We start from the raw sequence: 26,725 nt of genomic DNA on the forward strand, positions 1-26,725 counted from the left end.
CAAAAAATGTAATCCCTTTTGCCTTCCACATCTCCCTACTTACTAAAAGCACGGGTGTGTTTTTCCAGAGGGGTGGCAGAGAACACAGCCTGAAACGCTACAGGAAAAAACTCAAGACAATTTTCAGTTCTAGTTCAGGAAAAAAAAAACCAACAAAAGAGAAACACATCAAAAATGTCCCCACAGTTTGGGTTTGGGGTGTTTTTCTTTTGTTGTTGTTGGTTTGTTTTGGTTTGGTTTTTTTTTAAAGGACCTCTGGGACAACCATAGTTTTCCACTGAGATTTTGTAGTAGGAAACTACCCAACACAAAAAAAGAAGGAAAAAAAGCTTTTTTTTTTTTTTTTTTTTTTCTGTGCAGGGGGAACAGGGGGAGGGACGAGCTAAAACAAACCCACAAAAACAAAACCCCCTTACGCCGCCCTCCAGGAATTTTCCACCAAAGCTCTAATCTCTACAGTGCCCCTCACCCCTTTCTTTTTTTCCAGCGAGTGACAACAAAAGTTTCCTGAACTGCCTGACACAAAACACAATCTGTAATGTCACGGGCCAACAGGGCCAGCAGGCAGAGGCAGAGCCTGGCTTCGGTAGCAAAACCACCCAATTCACCACCCCTCTCCCATCTCCAAACCTCCCTGGCCATGGCCAGCAGCATCTTCCAGGAGAGGAATCTCTGGTTAAGTCACCAGTGCCCTGGTTTATATGACATCGTCTTCCTCCTCTATCTACACACCAATTTTGCCAAAACTTTTTGTAACAGACTTCCAAGTCCACCAAACACAGGTTTAAAAATTCCTGGTGCTGCAAAGCCAGTTCATGGTAAGTCACATTTCTTAGGAAGTCAGGCTACAAATCTCTGTCAGAAGTGACTTTTTGCATCTCTCCAAACATAACAAAGCAAGGAGAACCCACTCGCTTTCAGTAACTGCTTAAATTCAGACAGTTTCCAGAAATACCCAACCATCAACTAAATTGGCCCAGAATCAGTGGTGTAAAACTGAGCTCCAGTTGTCCTGAATAGGTACTGAAGGAAAAAAAAAAAAGAAAAAGCTATTTCTTGTATTTGACTGTCAAATCAGCATTCTCATTCCTCTATCTACTAAAAAAACTGATGCAAAAGAGCATTCTAAAAAGCTTTTGAGGATTTTTAACTACAAAACGTGAGTGTTCGTTGTCAAGAAACTAAAATACTAAATGACACAACTGCTACAAAATAAGATAAGAAAACTTCTTCCTATACAAGCAGGAAAGGTTGTTTTCTGCTGCCAGAGGGTGAGAGATGACTTAAGCACAAGCAGAAATACAATATTTCCTTGAACTAACATATTTCTATGTGCTTAAGTATTTTTCAACTGCTTTTAACAGTGTGTTTTTACTCTAAGAGAACTGCAATTTCAGAGAGGCAATGACCAAAGCTGTTCAAAACAAAACCCCCCACACCAGGCTCTGAAGCAACTTCTGAGCAGCAGCAGCACAATTTGCATCATCAGTTGCAAAACCGAGACTTCCCAGTCCTCTTCAGGACAGCTTTGCACAGGGACTGATACTTTCCAGACTGAACCTCTTGCCCATCCTAATTACTGCTCTTGGGGTCTCCAAGCTGACTCCCAAGAAGGGTGGAGAACTTTGTTCCATGGAAATACGCAGCCAGCTCAGCCAGTGCAGTCAAAATTCAAACAAGCACTGAAGCTAGCTGGATAATTAAATCCAAATGCCACTCCCAAGCCTTTCCAGCAAAAGGGGTGTCACAGGCTGCTCCTTCTCTGTTTGGCTTGGTTTAAGCCAGGAGAGGGTGAAGGATGGATGGCTCTACCAGGGACAAAATGCCAATTGTCAGGAATCTCGTGCCCAAGGGACAGGAAAAATCCTGTTCTCCTGATCCAGCCCTGGCAGGACCCAAATGTTCTTCAGCCTTGTGAGAAGGCAGCATTGAGGCTGCACAGCAAACACCTCCCCAGGCTTTGCCATGGCTCCAGAACAAAACAGCTGCGAGTTGCACAACACTGATGAAGTATCCTCGGAGCTCAGATGGACTTGGGAGACTCCTGGAAATCTTTGTGCAACGTGAGCAGGTTCCTGCTCCCGAACAACCTCCCGGCCCAGCTCCACTCTGGCATCGTTTTGTACAAATTCACTTAAGGTACTGTGGGTTGACAGGATGAATTTTACAACAAATCCCACTTGATCTCCAACACAACATGTAAACAGAATTATTTCTACCATGGAAGATCACGACAGAGAAAAGCTGATTACAGAGACAGCAAAAATGAAACATAAAAATAAATTGCGCTTAGTACTCTCCCTCTGTCCCCAGTGTCTCTTCTTCCATCCTCAGCTCTGTCTTTATTTTCAGCTATTTCCCTTAGTAGGAAACTCATTTCTTTCTTCTCTACTTTCCACCAACACACTTAATTTTGTGCTTTTTAAATCAGCTTCCTGTGGCAAATCTTGTTTGATCACACTGCCAGCCCATTCCAACCAAGGACCACTTCCAACCAAAAATAATAGATGTTTCAAAATATATTAATTTCCCAGAGGTTTGGGGGTGGGGGGATATATCCATAGCCACATAGAAGAGAGGAACACACAGGAGCAGAAAGCCAAGAGCACTCCCAGGAAGCAATGACCAGGGGAGCTCCAGTAGACAGGGTTTATATTTTTATTAAAATACACTCAACCATTTTGGCAGGATCTTTTATCAAAACCAGAATGCCTCCTTCTCTCATCAGGTTTACAGTTCTGCAAGATGTTAAGACTCACAAGTCCCAGGCACTACCAGTATGAATCTGGGGCATCAAAATCAACCAGGGAGTGATATCAAAAAGCCAGCAGATGACACATCTCTCTGCCCTTCAGAGACACGTTTCCGGCGTTGCTACATGGCCTTAGGTTCCAGTCTGCATGAGGGAGAGAGGAACCTGGACTTTCAGTCTTAGTACAGCAAGGTCACTGCTCAAAGAGAAGGAAAAAAAAAATTTAAAAGGGAGAAATAGAAAGCCTGAAGGTCAACATGGACCACCCAAAACAATTCAAGAGTCAGGAGAAAAAGCAAATGAAGAAGGGACAAAGGAATAATTTAGCTGTGTTCAGCTGGTCTAGACACTGCTGTTATTGTTGGCTTCACTAATAGGTCATTGCTAAGAGGCAGCTTACGGTAGTTTCATGAAGCTGCTTCCATCAACACTGCAAAAAAAAAAAAAAAAAAAGCAGCAGCAGCTGGATGAAGCCCACAGGAAAGCCTGCAGAAGTAAAGCAGAGTCCTGTAAAACATGGTGAGTTCTGATTTGGGCCTCTCACACACACACCAGGCAGAACCAGGGCTGAGAAGAGTCTGGGAAAAGTCCTGGGCGTTGCAGGAGGGAAGAATATTGTCCTGTGAGTCATTCCTGAGCGAGGCTGGAGCGTGCAGCTCCAGGGCCCTGCATGCTCTTGGATCCAGAGAAAAACCACAGATGTGACCACTTGTGGTCACTGAAGATCCCACTGTGCTTTTCACAGCCCTGATGCTTGATAGTGCATTTGCCTGTGTAAACTCCAGCAGCACCCTCCACCGCCAGCATCCACCTCTCCAGGAGGTGATGCAGCCACTGGGGATATCCCCAGGCAGAGGGAAGAGTTCTGTGGAGGCTGAGAGGGGGATGAAGAGAGGATGGGGAGCTGCACAGAAACACTGTCACGTTCAGTAAAAGCCCTTTCGAAGGCAAGACTTCAAATATACAGTGACAAAAAATACTGAAATGGAATAAAACACAGTGAAAATAAATATGGAGCCACATGATGACGATGACACTGACAATCCTGCCTTTGGTCTGAACAGACATCAGCCTTTCATTTTCTCTGGTTTTTTTTTTTGAAAGTACACAGTTTTTGGTTTGACTGGTATACAACATTTATCTCTTACCAAAGGGCACCTGAACTGGAAGACAAGACTCACTCCCCTGGCATCACTCAGTACCTGCAAAGGGCAGCCCTGATGGAACTCCTGATGGAATTTCAGCTACACTGTCAGGAGGAAAGGGAGATGGGCTGGGTTTTATGTCTCATTTGATGGACAGGAATCTGAGACAGACAAAAACCTTGCTCAAGACCACACAAGTCTGCAGCCAGAGCTAAGCACATTAAAGGAGCTTAAATCCAGAGAGGACTTAACTGGATCTGGCCTTCCTGGCTGTATACAAAGGGCACAGCAACTCCTTCAGCAACCTCCACATCCCACATCCCAGCCTTGACCTGGAATCACACAAAACAGCCTCTTCAGAAAGCCTGAGCTTGAAGAGCTCTTGCACTTACTGCAGTAACCTCTTTGCAATACCTCAATTCCAGTTTGAGAATACAGCTTGCTTTGTATTCTACTCATTAGATCTTGGTACCCCTGTATCTTAGAGACCCTTCTGTTAATAGACACTCCCCATCTTCTCCAGGTACTCACAGACTGTGATTTCATCTCCTTTTAACCCTTCTTCATTTAAGTAAACAGAAATACATAGCTTCTGCCACTAGAGTGATACTTTGTTCATTCCTAAAGCTCTTTCCAGTGGTTTTTTTTTTGTTTTGGTTTGGTTGGGTTTTTTTTAATCAAGAGAAAACATCAAAGAAGCACATAATGTTCAGTGGCCAAAGCACCTTTTCATGTCTGTTTGCTGTGTGAGCAGGGGGTAACAGCAAACTTGGCCCACATGTTACAGTGCAAGTCCACATCTATCAGACCAGTAGCCACCTGGGTTGCCCACTGCCCCAGAAGGTCAGTGTCAGACCAGGCCAGGTCTCTCAGGGAACACAACAACACTCACCCATGTGAGAGCAGGTGTCAAACAACTTGCTTGTGAAGATACACGCTGCCTTTTCTCCAAAAGCCAGAGGGGGAAAAAGCTTGGAGATGAAGAGAAACCCTGACCTGGGGTTTCTTCAGCACCTGCAAACACCATGAACAGGCAGGTACAGCCACCAGGACTCAAGCCATGCACAAGAAACTGGGGGCAGAGGTACAGCACAGGCTTGATGATCTCAAGGGTCTTTTCCAAACTAAATGATTCTGATTCTTAACAGAAGGGATCAATTAGTAAGTAAACACCATCACTGACTGTCCCAGTCAATACTAGGAAGGACCCCAGTGAGCCAGAGACTCAGGAGCCTGACTTGGACCATGACAAAAGCCCCCAAGCAAGCAAAGAAGGGACCCAGACACTCTGACAGGCAGCAACAAATACTGTTGTGCAACTCATCCCCTTGGAAGGGCTGCCTGTGGATGATCTGTGGCAAACAGAGCGCTGCCTGCACCCATCTAGTGAGATCCAGACAAACCTCCACATAAATTCAACCCACATGCACAAACCATTTTGCCACCATCTGGAGCCACGTCCAGAATCTGATAAAGAGAAAAATTATCCAATTACCCTCCTCCAAAGCAGATTGCAGTGCAGCAGACACACCAGTGGAGCACGTTCCCTTTGCAAGTCAGCAAAGGCTCACCAGCAGCTGGATCCTGCTGCCGTTCTCCCTCCTGCAACCCCACCCAAGGGATGCCAAGGTCACCCCTGCGTAGGACTCAAGGGCAGGGCACAGCCCAGCAAGTCAAGCAGAGCAATTATACAGGAGGAAGTGAGGAAAGACCCTCCTGATATGCAGGATCTCTTGCCAAGAGTTTGCTCACTAACGTCTTGAGCTCAGGACACACAAACTCACATAGAAAACCAGTGCTGTGATGTGCTGGGGGTTCTTATAAGCACATTTCTTCTTATCAAAGAATTATAATGCTAAAGGGTGCACCAGGCAGAGGAAATTATTAATCCTTTACCTGACAAATGGATGCTCAACTCTTGCTCTCCACAAATGATATCAGTTTGGATTTTTAATTTCACTTTTATAGCGTAATCAGTAACTGCCTTGTGAAAATAAACAAAACCAAACCCATCAGAGGCTTTTGACGGCTACAGATGTCCATCACACCAAGTGCCCAACAGAGCATCTGTGGGTTTAGGGCACAGTTACACCATCCCACATACCCCTTTTCTTGGGGATAAAGATGAGTTCCTGCCTCCTATTCCCCCTCTACCCCTCAGCTGATCCACACAGCTATTGGAAAAATTGCACAGCTGAATTGGAGACCATGTTTAGATCAAAAAGAGCCCTTCCTTTTACATCCCCCTGCAAAAGAGTACAGAAAGCAGAGCTCAGGAATGGGCTCGGAGGGGAGGGCAAGAATCTGTTTTTAAAAAGCTAAACCAGTTATTTTCAAAATTGTAAACGTATATCACACATATAACTAAATCAAATCACCAATGACAAGACGCAACCAGTCTCCAAAATACTCATGCACACAAACAAGCAAACACCTCCAAGGTAATACAGACATGCTAAAACTAATTAATTAATGAGGGCATTGAGAAAACAGCAAAAGAGACTAACCTGGCACATAAATCCATGTGTTATGGCAGCACCTATTTCAGAGCCAGGGTGAGATCATGAAGAACTTCAAGTGCCTTCTGAATTTCCTCAGGAAAAACCAAAAGAAAAGGCAAAGCTACTGGGACTGCACCTCCATTTAGGAGAGGTGAGAGCGATGCCCTTAAAACCCTGAGTGATCAGTACCTGGCAAACACCAAAACCAAAGCATTTGGGATGGCAAGTTTTATCACATGTAAAAGTTTCAGTGGTTAGGCCACAAATCACACAAGAAATTTCTCCTGACGAGTTGTGAAGCGCTGTGGCTCAGTGCCCATGTTCCCTTGTCCTGAAGGCTTACCAGGGACTTTTGCAATGGAAAAGGACTCGGGATCCAAAAGGTGTTTGGTTTAGCTCAGCAGGGAGGGAAAGCAAGGTTACGTCTGTGGTTCACCACAAGCCTCCACTCCCGAAATAGCCCTCCCTGACAGCACCGCACGCAGTAAAATTCCACGGGGCCAGAGCCACCGGCAGAGCTCTCCCAGGCTCTGCACACCCTGCTCTCCTCCACAGCCCCATCCCTGGGCACACTTGTCACCACAAGTCCCCTGTACATCTCCATATGCTTGGAGAGTGGCAAAGCCCAGCTAAGAAGCCAATTTTCCCCCATCCGACATCCTGGCAGTCATTCTCCTTCCTCCTCTCAGCTCTTCACCTCCAGCAGCTCAAGAGCACAACCTATGGAGGTGCAGCCACCTCACAGACTTCACCCCTTCTTGGCTCATGGAGCAAATGTCTGGGGTGAAATTGGGTGGCATTTGGTGGGGTGAAGATTTGCTGAAGAGGACAGAGTTGGGGGAAACAGCTGCTGCCCCTCACATCCAGCCAGTGACTGGGAGGCTGGAGCAGGAGACAGGATCTTTGAGCCCAACCATAAACCTAACACTGCTCATGACAAACCCCTTGTTTCTCGTTTGCTTTTGCAGATTAAAGTCAGTCTAAGGAGATCTGCAAGCAGGGGCTGGCTAGACCCTTATAAAGCAAAACTAACCACATTTAAGAAAATTTTGCACGCCTGCAGCTCTGCTACTCCTCACCACTTCAAAGGTACCAGGTTTCTCTCTCATCCCACAACAAACTTTCACAACTTTTTTGCTAACCCTGCCCCTTGCTCCACAAATACTAATTTTCCTCTAATGGATTAACATAATTGAATTAAACTTGGGCCAATTATTCCAGCAGTTTCCCTGCTAAGCTTAAAATTTGCTCCTTCTGAAGAAGGGCTTATGTGCCTAAAAGGCAGCCTGGTTTTTTCCACCTCTATCATTTGGTCTAATAAAAGATATTACCTCTCCCCACAACCTGTACCTCTCTCTTGAGCACACTTGAAAGGAGAAAAATGTTTACCCAGCAAAGAAATGTAGCTGGCAAGTTATTTCCCCTGACTGACTCCGTTACCTTTGAAGGTTATTTGAGGGATCATAAAGAACTCATTCTCCCTCCCAGCCCAGCGACTTCCAGTGCTCAAAGCCTCAGCCCAGAGCCCATGAACTCCTAGCCTGTTGCTGCAGCAAGGCTGCAACATCCCAGGTGTGGTGCAGGTCCAGTCCCACATTCCCCAAGTGTTCAAACCCTAAATTTGAGCCCTGGGTACAGCAGGTGCAGTGCCAGGAAAGGGAGAAGGAGACCATGGGCACCTTTTAACTCAGACACCTCTCAAAAATATTAAGACCTGAGCTAGAAAGCCTGATGTGCCTTATTATAATGTAAAGTGCTGCAACTTAAGATGAATTAATTTTTCCTTAATAGCTCTCAGCATACAAAGAGAAAGTTAAGAGCAAGAAAGAAGTGAAGAGTGAAAGCGTTGCCTACTGAGGAAGGAGGAAAACACGACATGGGAGGGCTGAGACATCAGTGCCTGCATCCATGGGATAGGGTCTGTTCTGCCACCTCCAGCTCTAGCAGTTCTCTCTGTTTCAGCAGCCCCCCAAACAACAATTGATTGAGCTAAATGGCCATGCCATGGCTGCTCAAACTAGCCTTCAGCAAGCTGCTGTGCCTTCTGCCAGCCCAGCCTGCAATCACACACTGTCTGTCAAGTCAATACTATGAACAATATCGTTCTCCCATCTCCCACACCTCAGATGACCTTTCTGCTGAAGCAGAAGTCACACTTGCTCCAGCAAAGCACTAAAGACCTAAACCTTTGAGTTGTACAGATGTACACTGAGCAGAATAGATCAGCCTTCCTGGAGTTTTTATCATCAGAAACACACATGCACGCACACAGCTTTTCATAACCACAATTAGGAATATTTAAATCATTTTTAAAACAGAAAAAATAAAAGTTAAGCAAACAAGCTGATGCTTTTTCTACCAACTTCTGCAGTTCTTTTAATACTATTACTGTGCTGTCATGTTTAAACATGCCAATTTTTAATACTTATTGGCCATGGGTTTTCCACTGTGTTGCACTGGAGATAAGGACATCTTAAAAAGTGTCACAAGCACTTGCTTGATCAAATTACAAAGAGTCTTGGGCCCTTGAGGAGAGGTTGCAGATGGAAATGGACTGTAAGCTGAATAGAAAACCCAGTGCCAAGGACTTAGGCTGGTCCTAAGTAGAGATACTGCAACAGCCCCAAGATACAACGGCTGCACAGGGCTGGTCCAAGCACTGCATGACACAGAGACGCCAGAAGTCCCCACTTCCCGTCTTGTGGTCTCCATGCAAGGTCATGCAACTTCCCTAGAACACGTCTAGGAGTGAACAGTCCTGTGCTGAACTCTGAGACACTGGGCAGACTATAAATAGGATCCTGGAAAAAAAAAAGGTAGGGCTGGAACAGACCGTCAGAGATCACCTCATCCTACACATCTCCTCTGTGGTCTTTTCCAGAAGGCAATCAATGATGTAACTGCAAATTCCCTGCACTTCCCTTGAAAATGCTCCCTCACCCCAATGCATGGAGCAAACAAACACCTATGAAAGGAAGAGGGAGAGAAGTGAAACTAATAAACCCTCAAAATTTAGCCCGAATTTCTGCGCGTCAGCAAAGCTATTGCAGCGATTCTTTAACTGACAGGCACCACTCAGAAACACTGATGGGGGTACACAACACTTCACCCATCTCACCCTGACAGCTGAGCCACAGACCAGACTCAGGACCACAAGGTGATCCCACCCGGGCACAGCCTGGCAGATCTAACCCCACACAGGCGTGGATGCTGTTGGTGACAAGCCACAGCAATGACACCTTGGTGAGGGGACATGCACAGCGCCTTCCCCCCACACACAAGTGCAAGCAGAACTCCAAACCTGCACAAGATTCCTATTGATTCAGCTCGTATTCCCAAAAACACAGCCACAGTGCCTCTCTTTGCTACGAAATTCCCACAGTGAATGCTGCCCTGGTGCACCCATATTACATCTGCAGCTGGCAGGCTGAAGGCACCTTGAGCAGCTTCTATCAACCACTCTGTACAAGAAGCCATCAAATTGACAATCTCCTGAGAACTGGGCTGGAGCCAGTAACTCCTTCCCTGCTGGTGCTCAGGGCAAGTCTGAGCTTTCCTTCTTAAAAAAAACCCACACGCATGGACAAAGCAGTGGCTTTTGCTTTCAAAGTGAAAATTTTTCTAAAAAATTTTGGGGTTAGTCACCAGGGATTTTAAACTGAAATTTGTCATTCGTTATATTGAAGAAGCAGATCTGGACTTTCTCTTCTCTTCCTTTTTTTTTTTTTAAACCAAGCTTTAAGTTAGTTCTCTTCCCACAAAATCTCTCTTCTAAGTAACAGAGAAAGAACAAAAAGAACAAACACATAAAGCCAGGATGGGGGAAATACCATTCTTCTCCCTTCTCCGTAGGGGAGAATAAACACTTAAGGTGTGGCAGAGGCTTCACACTTTTCACTTTTTAAATTCAAACCACTACCAAGCTCTGAATCCCGTTTCTACAAGGCTTTTACTGAGGGTAGGCAGTGACAGGACAAGGGGTAATGGCTTCACTCACAGAGAGAAGGTTTACATTAGATGTTAGGAAGAAATTCTGCCCTGTGAGGGTGGTGAGGCCCTGGCACAGGGTGCCCAGAGAAGCTTCCCCATCTGTGGGAGTGTCCAAGGCCAGGTTGGACAGGGCTTGGAGCAACCTGGGATAGTGGAAGGTGTCCCTGCCCATGGCAGGGGGTGAAATAAGATGGTCTTTAAGGTTCCTTCCAGCCCAAACTGTTCTATGATTCTGTGATTTTCTGTGATTCTACACATCTGCAAGAAGAATCCCTAAATTTACTGATCTTCCCACACATATCTCCTTTTTTTTTTTCTTTTTTAAAGCATTGTTTCAGCCATCCCTGAAAAGTTTCAGGTGAACTTGTGTAAATGCTGCAAATGTACAAGTGAAGTGCTCAGCTTCAACCAGGACTCCTCCAAGATCTCCTTTCCTGGGTCACCAGGTCAGGAAGCCATTTAAGCACATCCAAGTGGTCCCAATTTCTTACATAATGAATTTTCTTTAGGATAAAGTTCTTGTCTAGAGAGGTAAGATCAAAATCATTATGTACCTCCAGAACTACAAATAATTCCCACTTCAATAAAGTTTCCCTCAGCACCACAGAGCATCTGACAAAAAAACTATTCCAGCAGAAGAGGAAGAAGGTAGAAGTAATCCAGGCCATCAATTAGAAAAGCAATATATTCTAGCTCTGTTTGAAACAGAAAATTCCTTAGGAGAAAAGATACAGGGAATGAAGGTGCTCTGCAGAGAAATACAAGGCACACTTGTGAAGAGACTCCACCTAGAACATGACCCACCAGATCACACTCAGAATAAGGTGCCAAAATTGGACAAATTGTCTTCACTAAACTGCTAAACATAAATTAGAAAGCAACATTATATTCAGTCAGAGCATCTTAGCAATGTCCCCCAGTCTGTCACCACGCTTGGTAGTCCCAACTAAAATTAACAGGCTGCAGAAAATTGGCTGCTCATGGGGAATCCAGTTCTTACCCATCTTTCCATCTACATCAGGCCTCCATTCCACTGGTCCCAGACACTTGTGCCTTATCCTCCTCTCTCAAGCATCCACCCTGTAACAAACACATGCAGAGGTTACAGATTAATTTTGACATGACAACAGGGTCACTGTACAGGACCACTTTTCACAAGGCCTCTCCCCACCATCAGCTGGGAAGGAGGAAAGAGGAAAGGAGGAAACCATTTCGGTAGGAACGGAGACCAGGAGTCTGCCCCCCTCTGCACACACCAAAGGTAACACACCACAAACCTGGTACGTTCATGATTTCAAAATCTTGGAGTAAACAATCGGTACTTCCGTAACAGCAGAAAATTGTAATTACGTGATAATTTTAATGTGTTTTTACGTGATTAATGTAACCCTAAAGCAATACCATCTTTAACACTTCACATTCCGCAGCACCCCTGGGGGATAACACTCACTTGGGGAACAGACTGACAGCAGGACATGGGAAAGCAGTCCTGAATCAAAGCAGAAACCTAAATTTAGGCCTTCCAAACGGCAGTCGAGGCTCCCCAAGGCTGGACCAGCTTTCCTCTGACTGCATGGGAACAAAGCTGAGTGCAGGCAGCTCTCAGCAGCAGTGACTGCCCTGTCCATCCCTCACGGGAGGCACGTCCCTAGGAGGCCTCCCAGAGTTTCTGCCTTTAATCTGCCCCAACACCAGCACAGAAGTGGGTTCAGTGACCTTCCATCCTGCATTCAGCCAGCTCCTGCACCCAGTTGGGTTTTTTGGAGTTTTTTGTCCACCAAGAAACTAAAGTAGACCCAAGTCTGCTGGAGCCTGTCCTGCTCACTAATGAAAAGCCTCATTTTAGACTGAATGAAGGCAAAACCCACCTAAAGATGGGCACCTTTTAAAGAACACTGTGATAGAAGACATCAAATTCCACTTTAGCTGCCTGATAAGCCCTCAGATTTTTTTGGTCATAAACCTGTGTGATAGCACAAGAAAAGGGAGAAACACCTCAAGAACTTGATCAGACTTGCACAGGGAGTAAGACATTCCTGTCCTGCAGTCACTGCAGGTTGCCCTGAAGTCAGTGAGAGCCAGGTGCTCCAGGACACTGACATGGATCCTGGAGTGTTAAACATGATGCATTGGTCAGAAATGATAGGAAAAGGCACTTTGAAAACCCCCTGGCTTGGTCAAATCGATTCAAACACAGCAACAAATCTGAAGAGAATCAGGAATGCTCCCAAGCATGGATTAAAATGATTTTCTGCAGCTCTGGCGCCTCGGTGCTGGCGAGCAGAGGGATATTTATCCAACCTATTTTGAGAGAGATGAGCAGGAAGGGAAGGAGATAAGAGAGCACCAGAGGCAGAGACGTCCATGTGCCCCCGAGAGCATTGCTCCTTCTGCTGCTGCAGCCTCCTCCCAGGACAGCACCACTCAGCCTGAGAGCCCAGGGCCACCAGGGACTCTGCTCTGTCCATTTTCAAGACCAAGGAGGAGGCAAGCAGGCAAGCAAGCCGCTTGAAAGGTTAAAAATCCTACCTTGAGAAGGAACTGGTCAGTCTATGCAACACTGAATCAAGAGGATGCAGAAAACCAGCAAGAAAGCAGGGTAAAAATTCCATCTGATTATAACAAGAGCAGGAAACAGCTCAAATCTTCACTTTTGCTTTCAAAATTGATGTGACACTTCCAGGAATTAAGCTGTGTGCGTAGTTTACACCGAGGGCCACAGGCAGATAGCCTGGATTAACTGTAAATTCCTGGGATAGCCCAGGTTAACTCTCCTATCAGAGTAATAGATTTTTCTAATGGCTTTCTGGAGACCTTCCAGACCTTTCCAATCCATATCTAGTCACAAAAACATGCACCTACAGGAACTGTGCAAACGAGCCCTGGAAAAAAACAGGTGACCTTTCCATCAGCAGAGCCCTCCCCTGTGCTGTTCTCCATCACCTCTGCCACAGCAAACCCCTGAGACCCCAGTGCCCAGCCCTCGTGAGCAAGCCAGCCCCTGCACACAGGGCAGGAAACCTCCATGGATACACAAGAGAAAGAAAGGTTTTCTGTTTTAGCAGATCTCTTCAATGCTGAGGACAGCCAGCCTTCAAATGACTGCAAACACTGGCAACTTCCGTGGCTTCCCAAAAATACATACCAGCAGCTTCCTGTTACAGAAGGACAAATTCCTGTTTCTAGTACAAATTCTGCCCTATTATTATGTCCCTTAAAAAACGGGGGGGGGGGAAAGGGGAAAAAATAAGAGAGCAAAAAAAGGGGAAAAACCTTTTCCTATAGATGCAGTTCCAAGCAGCTTCTCCTCCCACTAAGCTCCCTGATCAGAGCCTGCAAGTGTTGGCAGATTTCAACACAAACCCAGTGAGCATCTGAAACTGGGCTCCCACTGGGCACTGCACCAGTCCCACAGCCAACAGAACCGTGTAAATCTACTCAAAATCTCCCTGCTAAGCAGTGAGAGAGCTCAGCAAGGTGCTGGCTCCCAGGGATGCTGGGGCAATGTATTCCAGGTTTGTGTTGTTGTGTGCAAGAGACTCTGTCTGCTCCAGTCTGCTCAGGGAACTTCTGGAGGTTACTTAACCTGCAGGAAAGCCCAGTTCAGATGCTCTCATCTAGGGGAAAAGCAGTTTTGATTTGCCTAAGCTGAAATTTGCAGACCAAGTGGCTTGACTTCATTATGGCTCCATGAGTGCAGGGTATGAGTATCTACGTGAGAGATGTATGGAAAGTTATTAATCCACTTTGAAAGTTAATCCCAGTTTTTGCCTTTTCTTCCCATACTCCTGGCTGGAAAGGGATTAAGCAAGACTGAGCTCAAGGGAGACAACAGTTCAGCTATGACATGTCTGTGTATCCATAACTCCTGCCCCTGTGGATCTAAGTTACAGAAAGCAAACCAGGGGAGGAGAGGATGGAGAAGTGCAGTTTTTCCCTGGATGTAAGGAAGACAAAACAAAGTGGCCAGGAGACTTACTGGGAGGAATTATGTAGGATGGGGGTTCAGAAAGCAGGGAGAGTGCAGTCCAGCATTAAGAGCTGGAGTCACCTGCAGTCTACTATTGATATAGGGGATTTACAGTATCACCTACCCCAAAAAGGGTTGTTCTTACCCCACAGAGGCTCAACATCCACCATAAAACATGGACTTCAAGTCAGAATGTCTCGCCACTACTGCAGCACAAGCAAGTGGCATCTCCCTCTGCAGTTTATCATCCCCAGGCTTCCAGGGAAAGCAGCACCTACTTATTCCTGCCTGAGCACCACTTAACACTTTGGTCTGAAGGTGTAGGGACACACCACTGTAAAAAAAAAAAGAAATAAAAAAAAAAAATAATAATAAGCCACAGTTGCCCCTGAAATAGGGCTCGGCTGGAAAGCTACTCAAACTAGCACTGCTAAAATTGGGACTTTCCTTGTTTTTTCAAGCAGCAGGGAACATGTTGGGCTCAGAGAGTTTAACAAGCAAGAGTCAAGCGGAAAAAATCTCTCCTTTTTAAGAGTTGACCACATTAACTTTCAGCAAGTTTCCGGGAGTCCTGCCAGAGCACTGGAGTTTTGTATACTACGGAACTGTTAAAAATATTATTGTAAATGTTATTTTCAAAAAGCTTCAGAGGCCAGCGCTGGGGTAGTGTTAAAAACAACAGCAAAGCAAATGAGATCGTTTTAATGGTGAGAACACCAATGTATGTGTGCTGATAGCTCAGGCAGCCTGCAGGCTTGGCAACAAGGGATTCAAAGGCAAAGGGAGAGTGGTTGGAATATTACAGGTTTTCTCTGATCATCCCAACCTCATTCTTATAGTTTTCTCCAGACACTACAGAACGTTTGACCTGCCGTTCTTAGAACTGCCCTGGAAACTGGATCCATATTTTGGGATACACAAAAGAACAGCAGAATTTTGATGCCACTTAGACACACAAGACCCTGCCCTCAGGGCATTTTCCACCCAGGTTATCCAAAGGATGTATACCATGCAAGGGAAGTAAAAAAAAATGCCATTTAAGACTGTGCATCTATGTAGATGTGGCACTTAGGGACACAGTTTAGCATGGACTTGGCAGTTCTGGGTTAATGGTTGGACTCTGTGATGTTAAAAGTTCTTCTCCAGCCTAAATGACTCTGTGGTTCCATGTTCATGAACACACAACTGGGATGGACTTTCTGCAGACGTGTGTAACCAGGCCAGGTTTGCAGGAGGGCTCAAGGGACAAAGTTCATGAGCCAAGATGAGGAGAAAGAAACCTCTCCTGACCAGGTTTCTAAGCTGGAAGTGACATGCAGAGACCAGCACAGCTCATGGAAGGAGCCAGCCAGTGCCCTGGGAACTGCAGCCCATGAAACCCAACAAGCAATTCTGTATCAATACCCATCAGCTGAGGCTGCTTCTCCCCAGTTTTGGTTATGACACCCCAAAACTGCTTAAGAATCTTTCTCACAACGCGTCTTGCTGGGAGAAGAGATCTGTGCTTAAAAGCCATCATGCTCAGTGGAGGATTCCTTCAGTCACTGACCCAGCCAGGGCAGCTGTATTTGACAGCTGCTTCTGGAGAGAAATCTCCTGAGCCATCCTGTTTGCTCCAGCACAACATGTACTGAGAATAAAAGGTTTAGAACCTGCCTGGGTCCTGCTGTTAACATCCATGACAGCCCTTTAAAGAAGCCATTGAGATCTCAAAACAAATCCTCTTCTCAGAAGAAGTTACTTTTTATAAATGAAATGTTCCAGACAGGATGCTCCAGTAAGTTATCATAGAGTGGTTTGGGTAGGAAAGGGTCTTAAAGATCTTCCAGTTCCAACCCTCTGCCATGGGCAGGGACACCTCCCACTACCCCAGGCTGCTCCAAGCCCCATCCAGCCTGGCCTTGGACACTTCCAGGGATCCAGGGGCAGCCACAGCTTCTCTGGGCACCCTGTACCAGAGCCTCACCACCCTCACAGGGAAAATTTTCTTCCTAATATCCAATCTAAATCTCTCCTCCTTCAGTTTAAGGCCATTCCCCCTTTTCCTATCACTCCACGCCCAAGTAAGAAGTCCCTCTCCAGCTCTCCTGCAGCCCCTTCAGGTACAGATATTTTTTAAATTCAGTTCCTTTTCTTGCTTTGCAGTAATATTCCTTTTACCAAAGTCAGTGCAGTAATCAGTAATGTATACTGGCATATTAAATAACTTTGATTTTCCATACAGATCTCAAACTTCTGGAACAACAAAACAAAGAAGCAAATCAAAAGGATTAGAAAGGACTCTTCTATCAGCAAAGGTCAGACAACACAGCCCTATCAGGTCAGAGTTAATCTATTTTACATATAACAGACAGGTCAAGCAAAGCAAGTGTCCAGAGAACTCACACGTTCCCCACTTGTTTGGGTTTTTATTTCTGTCAGGGTCTGCACAGCACAGAACCGTGTCTCTACTGAACTCACGCTTTTTACACAGGAACCACCTCCAGCAACTGGTGGAGATGAACCAATTTGCAGACACCCCAGTTACACCCCAAAGCCTAACTCAGTCCCACTGTGCCTAAATGTAGGCTTTCAAATCAGGTACCGAAGTAACCAAATCTAAAGGATCCTCATCTCCTGCAACCCTGAACATTCACCTTCCCAGATGAAGCTGAGGCAGGATTATTTACACACACAGCCCTGCCTGTGAGGATGAAGGTCTGCAGCTAGGGGAGAGCACCGTCCTGAATCATTCTCCCTTTCACAGGGCAAAATCCTGTCCTCAGATAGTTCTCTATGCACTTATGAATCAGAGGGAAACCCTGATGCCAGTTACACCTACAGAAACCCTCTGAATCCAATGAACAATTGCCCTCTAAGTGAACACAGCAAAGGGAAGGTATTTCTACATAAAATATAAAAACCAATGCAGAAGAATGTTGTAATTTCTTCCTCCTGCAGGTTTTCATGGTCTTATTTTTGTCTTTCTCCTCAAATGACCGAAGACTTTGTGGGAGGGAAATTAAAATAAAACCGTGTATCTGGAAAAGTGAAGTTCAGGCCTCTTTCTTCCATGTTTCTGGGAAAAACAGGAAGGAGAAGGAGCAGAAACCAAAAAGGAAGAATAGCTAGTAAAACCTTCAGGTGAAATAAGCCATGAGAAAAGTGTTTGTCTCAAAGAAAATTCTTTCCTGGGAAAAGCAAATGGATAAAAGCATCTGGCATCAGAAATGAAGTGTGTCCATGAATGAAACTTCACACCAAAGAGCTGCAAATCCAACACTGTGCCACGGAAAACCAGGCCTGAGAGCTGGAATCTGCACCAGGGACTGGGATGCCCAGTTCTCCATGAGGATAATGGCAGGCAGAAACCAACCCTGTCTCTGTAGCTTCAACCTCCTAAAGTATCAAACACATAACCAACTTTACGGCTGATCCAACATGCTCCAACGGGGATTTCAGCACTAAGCAACCAAGCTCTGGACTGGGAAGGGGGGAGATCCGTCCCATGTCCTTGGCATGACATCGTGGCAGGATCAGGGCTGTGAAGCCACTGTGCCATCTTCCACACTCACCCCACCTTGTCTCTGATCCACTTTCTCTCCCGTGCAACATCCCCCTGAGAGCACAGAGGATAACACACCTGTATATCCCAGGAGCCATCCCACCAGCCTTTGTAACCCAGCATTTACCCTCAGCCTGCCACGATCGATAGTCCCTCGCAGCCATCCCCCTGCACAGCTTCCTCTTTAACAAGCCACAGCCTCACCCCCGCAGCCTGGCTGGATTTTATTGATCCCAATGAGACTTTCTGATCGATTGCAAAGCCGACGGCTCACGACTAATTGACCACTCTCTGCTCTCTCAGCAGCTACCTGGTTGATTTGCTCCTTCTCTGTGGGCAAGAAGCACAACCTCCACAGCACATGGGGAGACCAGGACCCCAAGAGCCACCACAAAATCTGACAGGTCCTTTCTTTGCTCATGCCACTTCTGCCATGCAACTCTGGACTGAGATTTCTCCAGTGGGAGAAAGCAGAGCTCAGTGAGTGCTTAGTGGCAAACAAAGATTAATTCTCAGCTGTGGTTTTGGGCAGAAGGACTGTGTTTCTGCATAGCCCCAGGACTGCGCTGTCTCCACGAGCTGTTTGCTCGTGCCTGCCATCAGTGGGGTGGTGATGGGGTTACGAAACAAACATGTGGAGCAGCTTGCACAGAGACTTTGTTCTTCCTGTCCTCTGGACTTGCAGTATGACATGAACTCAAGTGCACTTGCCTCCATGGTAAGAAATGAGCCATCAACAGCCCAGGAACCAGACTGTGAGCACACGGCCACACGCTCACAGAGCCTTACAGGTCTGCAGAGCACACACGTTGCCCTAAGCTCAGAGCACTCAGGGCCTCCCAGGCCTGCCCTGCCTCTCCTAACAGCCCTTCCCCACACAACTTTCACAGAGCTGTGGTTCTGCAGAGCCTGAGCACAGCCTGTTGCTTGCTGCAGTGCACACAAGGCAGCTTCTTCTTGAGAAGAGCTGCCCAAGCTGTGCCATCACCCAAGAGTGACCTGCCACCCCAGCGGAAGGCGGCAGCTCGCTGCTGCTGCACTGACCACCCATCCCCAAGCCCAGTGGAGGGAAGATGATGACACTGAGGAAAAGGCATATCTTGCCTCTAAACCCAGCTCAGGGCATTGCAGAACTTGAGATTGAGAGCATGACAGCTCACCAAGGCCAAGAGCAGTCTGAAGGAGAGACAGTGGGATGAGTAATTTCCTCTCTTATGATGTCCAGCCTGGTGCAGTGCAATGGAAAGTCACTGTGGGCATTTTGTCCAGCTCAGAGAAAGTCTGCCCTGGAGACTTCCAGAAAAGAGAAGCCCATCACCCTTGAGAGACCATGAACCAGCCTTGTACCATCAAGGCAGCTGTACAACACCTCTGAACTGGCAGACCAGCTGCTCAGCTGCTCCAAAATCAGGTCACTTATTAGGCACAGTGGGGAAGCAGTCAACTACTTTTAGAAGAAAGCTCTGGAGAAATACAGATCAGCTCAATATTGATTCCCACGGCTCCATTACAGACAGACAGAATTAATTTCCAGGATGGAAAGAAACATATGCCTGCATATCAAAACAAAATACAGAAGCCTTTCCAGTCCTCCGGCTGCATTTCAATGGAAACCAGAAGGCTGTCATGACAGAAAGATTTCAGTTTTCTAATTAATCCTCCCTGCTGAGAGTTTAATGCCGCTAATTGATGAGGAGAGGTGGTGTCCAGACAGTGCTTGCAATTCCTTTTTACATCTTTAGGCCAAGTTCTCTCTGAATTAAATAATAGTAAAGCAGATTTGCTCCTTGCATGCACCGTGCCCTGCTCCAGCTCCCTCCTCCCTAGAAGATGTCTGGTGGAGGGAAGGGAGGCGAAGCCCATGTCAGAGCTCTTTACAAGTGCTGGAAGTTTTCCTGGAAAACGTCATATGTGATACTGTCACTTCCACAGAGCAAGCCAAGAGAAAGACCAGTGGTGCCAGGGACACTGCCTGTACCATGAAACACCCTCCATGGATCTGGGAGAGAGCTTCTCCTCATGCAACAGAGCAATGCTCAGCCAAGAGACGTCCCGTAACGCTTCCAAAAACCACACAGAATGTACCGCAGTGTCAGGAAATGGATCATCAGACCCTGCAGAACAGCCCCAGGGGCCCAACCAAGTGCCACCACCAGCAAAAAGATGTCACCAAAAAGGCACAGAGCAGGGTTGGCTGCTCACCTGCACCACAGGATGGTTCTCACAGTGATATTGATCTCAATATTGATCTCACAGTGGTGCTGACCAGGAGACACTTCTGGAGCCAGTGAAGTGATCCTAAGTGCAAAAGCCAACGCAGCCTCAGTTGGAGAAGGCAGTTCAGCACAAGCCTGGATAGGAAATTTCTGCTCCCACTCCCTACATGCTGTAGTTCTTCCCTGATCTAGTTAAGGACAGAATTTGTTCTTTTATACTCAACACTTGGCGATTCCAACTCGAGCGCTCTGAGCTGCAATCGGGGAATGCGAAATAAAAACCAATCCATGTGCACGAGGCTGCGCTGTGGTTACTAAGCAGTAATAAACCAAGCAATGCTGATGGTCCCCAAGCTCTGGCCTGATGCTCCAGCACTGCTTTGTTTGTCATGGCAATAGCATTTCCACCTGCACCTCTCTGACATCTCCACTGGGAGCCTTCACACACCACTGTCGTAGATCATGGCCAGCAGAGCCCAGGCCAGCTGTGCAGAGGTCCAGCTGGCAGACCTTTCCTTTCCAAAAGGCTTCTATTTTTTCCCCCCACCTATTATTATTAGTTTTCAAGCCACCTACTCCATCATAAATATAAAGTAAAATTAGCTTATTCCTAGAATGCTAAAAAAAGACAGTCTCATGCCTGCACAAACTGACAGCGAGTTAAGGGGAAGGCTCCAAACACGCCAAGAATGTCGAATCCAGAGCTTTTGGCCCTTTTACTACAAAATCCTACTCCTGCAAGCAACGTGTGCACGTGCAGATCGAGTCACGTGCGTGCAGAGTCCCTCACCTCCACAAGTGCCCTGAGCAAACCACTCCTGTCTGCCCAGCAGCCTATTAATAAATATACACCAGGGAGAAGAGCTGCTTGCCAGCAGGGAGGTGGATGAGATGATCTAATAGGACCTTTTCCATCTCTTAACTTTTCTGCTTAGTCACAGGATAAATATCTCCCACGTTGTAGAGAAACACGCGGGCTTTGCTTGCCTGCTTGTGGTGGGAGAGTGTTGCCCTCTGAAGACATTTTGTTTTCCAGATGTTCACGGAATCACAGAATGGTTGGGGTGGGAAGAGAGCTCTGGAGACCTCCCAGTCCAACCCCCCCCGCTAAAGGAGGCTCACCTAGAGCAGGTTGCACAGGAGCACATCCAGGCAGGCTTTGAATACCTCCAGAGACAGCAAACAGGGCTTTCCCAAGGAGTGTTAAGCAACAGATGACTTTCATTAGCCTGGTTTTCGGTCTCAGTGAGCTCTGAGGCACCCAAGCAAGTCCCCTAATTCCTGTCCCACAGCCACAGCAGTGCAGGAACCTCATTTTTCTACTATCAGAGTGCTTGTGCTTCTCTGAGCACTCAAACCTGCTCCTGTCCAAGGTAGAAAGGCACTTCATCTACTTTTGCAGAAGGCAGGTTGGCCAGAGAATAGACAGCAAACATCCAGGTCAAGCCTCCCATGATAGACTATCAGAAAAAAGCTCAAAAAACCCCAACTACCAACCACCCCAGAAAGGGAAATGCAAGGAACCAAAGGGTTTGGGGAGAAGAGGCTCCAATGCAGCTTAGGTGTTCAGGTTTACATGGCAATTTGCATTGGCATTGATTCTTGCCACAACAGCAGCAAGGCTCTTTCCTGGTTTTAAAATGCCTAAAGAGTGTGAGGCTTCCACAAGAGACCATCCTCACACATAACCCAAAGAGAACCTGAGAGCCTCAAGACCACAGATCTGCAAACTTCACCAAGCAAGGAGAAAAATATTTCGCCATATAAATCATAAAAAAGACCCCACACCACAAAAAAAACCCAAAACAAAACAAAACAATCAAACCAAAAAAAACACCAAAAGCCACACAATCTGCAACAAGATGGACACCAAGGGATGGGGCAGCATCTCTGGAAAGGGAGCTGGGAGTAGAAGGTTTTATTTCATTTTCTATTTCAACTGCTGGACAATAGGATAACCCTGAGCATTACAAATTCTCACAGGATTCTGTGTTTTTCATAAGAACCTGATTCTGGGAGTCACATGATTGCATCAGAATCCACGCTTCCCTTTTTTTTTTTTGTTTGTCAAAAAGAAGTATTTGCAGATGTCAAAAGCTGAAGAGCATAAGTCACGTCTGAAACACTCAAACAAGAAGGAATAGAAACATCTACTTTAAAAGAAATAAATCTGCATTTTTTGGAGGAAAGGATGTGATCCAGGATTCCTTTTACCCAGTACTATACACTGGAAACCTTAGACTGGACAGGGAATGACTTAATTTCAGGGAGATGTGAGCTCCTTCAACATCTCCATCTGTAAGTTACAGATGGAAAAATACAGCTTTCACAGCAACACCTGCCTAGAAACTAAGCAGCCCCTTTGGGGTACCCTGATGCTGGCTTTCCTATTCAAAAGAACATTATACATTGGGGGACGATATCAAGGCACAGCAGTTTACAAAAAATAAAATAATAATACAGCAGAAAATCTTTCCAAATTGTGCTTCCACTTCTTTTATCCAGCATGGAGCAGGGTAAAGCCATGGAATTCAGCTATGCCAGCTCATCTGCTGGCATTCTCTGCTCACCAAAACTACCAGATTCACAGCTGCTGGTGGATCTCATCCAGCAGACATTTACCTTTTGGTAAAAATTAGTCTATAAATAAGGACTCAACCTTCTGAAAAAGCCTGTGTTGGATCTCGCAGAGCTCATCCCATGCTGTTGCTGAGCCTGGGGCAGTGCCACCACAGCACTACAGGCACCCGGGCGGCAGCTGCCCACCGCTTCAGAGAAATGAACTCTGGCCACATGCTCAAATGCTAAAAGCACCACAAAGAGCAGACCACCTCAGCTCACATTTATCTCCTATTTTTTCATAGAACAAATCTATTAAGACCTAGAAGACCCAGATCTGTGGCATGCTAGGCTATGCATTGAATACATTATATCCATGGAAAAAGAGGGTGAAGACTACACATCTGGTTAAATTGGTGGCCTTTACCCGTTCTGTCCAAACTAAATAGCAAAGATGCAGAGGAATTCAGATGAGGAGGAGAACACAAAGGGCCTGAGCAGTTGTGGTGCACACAGCAGCTCCTGGCACAGGGTGCTTGTGCAGGCAGCAGCCCCGAGCCAAGCCCTGGGGGTAGCATCCATCACCCTCACTGGAGTCCAACCGTGCCATTCCTCGAGCTCCAAAGGTTTGCTTTTCATGAGCTTCTCACAGAGACAGCAGCAAGCCAGCCCCTCCTGCTCGAAGGGCACGCACGGGGCAGAGAAAGGAAACCTCGCGCTGGCAAAGCCTCTGGGTTTCTGCATTATCTCATCTCCGAGATTACAAGGAAGTGAGCACAAACCTGTTCTGTCACATTGTTCCCGCTCACCCCTGGCCGAGGGCCGGGCCATTGAGCTGCTGTGCTCCTGCTGTTCCCAGCACAGCCCTCGGGCAGCTCCAGCCCCATCCCTCAGCATACCAGGACACGCTTCTGCCTGCCCTGGCTGCAGAATGAACCCCAGCCAAGCACCAGCACAGATCATGCACGGCATTAGAGGCTGGTTCACAGCTATCAAATCCCTGAACTCAGCCACCGTGACTGCACTGTGTGGAACACACCAAACCCTCGCTCCTCCCAGCCCTGCAAAGGATGGGCACACGGAACCCACCACACCACAAATCTCCCTACCCAAACAATTACCTTCTGCCTACCCAGGATTTCCCCTGCCTTTGCTCTGTCTGCTCTCAGGTGCCTACAAAGGGTGGCTGGACTTGGGAAAGATATCACAGAGGCTGCTGCAAGCTGGGTGCAGAGGTGTCAGAACAGCTGGGGACCTCCTGTCCTCTGAAGCTGTCACAGAGCTCTGATTCTCCTCTGGTTAATGCTAATCTTGCTGCACTTGGTGCTCAAGGATGTCAGTGCTGCTGCCTTTGGACTGCACGGGGAAAAAAAACCAGAAAGTGAATCCAGGGTCTACAAACAAATAAATAAATATTTTAAAGGTAATAATCAGATTAACCAAACACTAAAACACCTCTTGCTAATACTCTGCTCTGCTGCATCACTGTAGAATCAAAGTCCCCTATTTGAGCAAACATGACCAACAACAAAAAAAAAAGATGAAATTACGGTTTTGTTTGCAGAATTTCCTCTGTACCTCCTTCTCCTTCCCCAGAAGGATTTGCTCGAAAAGAAAATACCACTCATAATGTTTCTATCCTTGCTTATTTAAGAGGAGAAACACAGCATATGGCTCTGTAATACTATTAGCATCTTTCCCCTTTTTACACCAAACCACAACTAAATGAGACATGCTACAAAAACCAAACAGCCATGGAAGTTACAGGTCCTTTTTTATCATCCCCTTTTTAAACGAAGTAAGTACTTTCTGAGCAGAGCTCTAAAAACCAGATCACACATACAAAGAAACGAGTTTGGAAATCCCCCTCCCTCCACCCCCACTGCTATTTGCTAAGGAAACCAGATGCCCAAAGCCAGCCAAAAAATGATCTCAGCCATTCTTAAGAGAGCCTACAGTGCATTTTCATGAGTCATGGAAAGCAACAACTCGTTGCTTTGGTAATGCTAGGTAAGCAACTGGTCATCCAGCCCCAACCAGACTTTCAGCAGTAAGTCAAAGAGCAGCCCGTGTCTTTGACAGATTACGTCAGAGACAGCCTCAAAATAGAGCCTTGCAGCAAGGTACCTTGTGGGAGGTTTCAGGGGAGATGCCACAAATTGTGTCCCATGAAAGCATTTAGCAAAGCCTTCAGCAGCCAGGATCCCCCGTGGTCCTGATCCAGGGGGGTTATCAGTGCTTCACACTCGGAGCAGGCAGAGAAGGAAGAGGGAAGTGGCAGATGGACGCAGGGATTAGCAAGAATCCTCCTTGGGTTGGAGACACTCCTGCAGAAGCACCACTCCTGAACATGGCCATGATGGTGGTGATGTCCTGTGATGCAGCCTAGAGCCCTTCAACCATACCTGTCCAAGGTTTTGGAAATCCAGCCCAAGACAGGTCAGGGAGGTGGTAGGATCCCCATGCAGCAAGGGGAGATCCTGTCCAACACATCCCATGTCCTTCCACAAACGTTTCCCACTTTCGTCACCTCCTGGTGACTCCCACACCAACCACACAGCCACTGCTGCCTGGGAAGCTCCCACAGGAGTAGGACACCAAACTGCACCTCTCTGGCAACATCTGGCGTGAAAGGCAAATCAGCTTCCCAAGCGATGATGAACCAGGTATGGGAAGCCTTGCTCCATCTCATCCAAGCTCAGTGTACCACACCACCCCCCTGGGATAGCCCCACCGCGTTCCTGAAAGGGAAGTTCTCCAGCACAGGATTTCCTGGACATAGACCAAGACTAGAACTAGCTCATTCCCATCCAGAGATGAAGACAGATACCACCTTCAGCACCTTTTTTGCTGGGTCCAAAAGCCAATTGTGAAAACACATCCTCAGCCCTTACAGACAACCAGGCTCACACCAGATGTTTTTCACACCTGCGATGCTGGAGGTGAAGTTGCTGAAATTTTGGAATGATTAAACAAACACTGTCTCTCTTTTTCTTGTGTCATCAGCCAGGTACATCGTGCACGTTTTTAACATCACAGCATCTCAGGGAGAGCACTGTGGAGAGCCTCAGTAAGCACCCCCAATCCAAACAAAAATAGGCAAGAATGGGCATGGTTCCTCAAAGCCTTCATTTCAGCCAAGCAAGGTGAAGCCAAGCCAGTCTTCAGATGAAGTCCATAATCAGGGCTTGCAGGAAACAACACAGCTGCCCTTTCATCGGAGCCACCTGTGACTCCAGTCAGCACCCAGGAGCACTTCCTATTCCCTGGATAGCACAGCCAAAAGCCACCAGGCTGCAGCAGATGTCAGCAGGGCTTCCCTTGGCTGCCACTGTCAGGGGAGGAGCAGCTCCTGAGGGCTAACAGGAGCCAAGTGCAGAGTTCTCCAGTGCAAAGCCAAGAAATTAACCTGACAGGGCTTGTGCCATCCTGACTCTACCAAGGCACTGCATCCATGGCCACCATTCAGAAGGAACACACGGAGAGAGCACCAAAACTATGCCTTTCCCACTTTCCCTCTGGCACAGCACAGCTCTGGAGCAGCTCAAATGCATCCTGCAGCAAAATCCAGAGCCGGACCTTGACCCTTTCAGTAAAAGCAATGATGCAATAAGCTAAGCCCAGCTCAACACAGTCTGTTTATCTCTGTTACTTGCTACCAGCACCATCCAAAGAGAAATAACTGGAATATCTTGCATATTTCTCTAATGACTCTTGCTATTCTGTTAGCACCAGCACTGAGGGACTAAGATCCAGAAGCAGCAAACCAGTGCATTCCACTGGCTTATTAACCACTGGGTGCTGAGGTTTCCCAAAAGCCACTCTCCAAGGGAGAATCAGCAGAAGGATTGCAGTAGAGGGACCAGTGCTGTAGTTTTGAGCTGAAAGGCAAACAGAAGTCATCGAGGCTTCAATGTGAACAATTTCCATTAGCAAGGAAATCTTTCCAGGAGCTTGGCCCAGCCTGGGATCTTAACTGAAGGATGCTTGAGCAGCTCAGCAAAACAAGCCCTGCTACACAGCTCCACACTACATCAATGCACAGATC

The 26,725-nt window shown here is 46.7% G+C and overlaps 1 protein-coding gene across 3 annotated transcripts in view; it reads right to left on the bottom strand.

Annotated features, from left to right (window-relative positions):
- The window catches only part of LOC138106176 (mitogen-activated protein kinase kinase kinase 3-like), a 76,514-nt gene that overhangs the window by 43,978 nt on the left and 5,811 nt on the right, over positions 1 to 26,725 (bottom strand). For all 3 annotated transcript variants that reach the window (XM_069006321.1, XM_069006319.1, XM_069006320.1), the window contains exon 2: positions 11,389 to 11,468. In XM_069006321.1, coding sequence (XP_068862422.1) covers positions 11,389 to 11,392 — 4 coding nt within the window. In that variant the 5' untranslated portion in view covers positions 11,393 to 11,468. The remainder of the gene's footprint in view (positions 1 to 11,388; positions 11,469 to 26,725) is intronic.

Source organism: Aphelocoma coerulescens, chromosome 2, assembly GCF_041296385.1.
Source record: "Aphelocoma coerulescens isolate FSJ_1873_10779 chromosome 2, UR_Acoe_1.0, whole genome shotgun sequence".
NCBI classification, from domain to species: domain Eukaryota; kingdom Metazoa; phylum Chordata; class Aves; order Passeriformes; family Corvidae; genus Aphelocoma; species Aphelocoma coerulescens.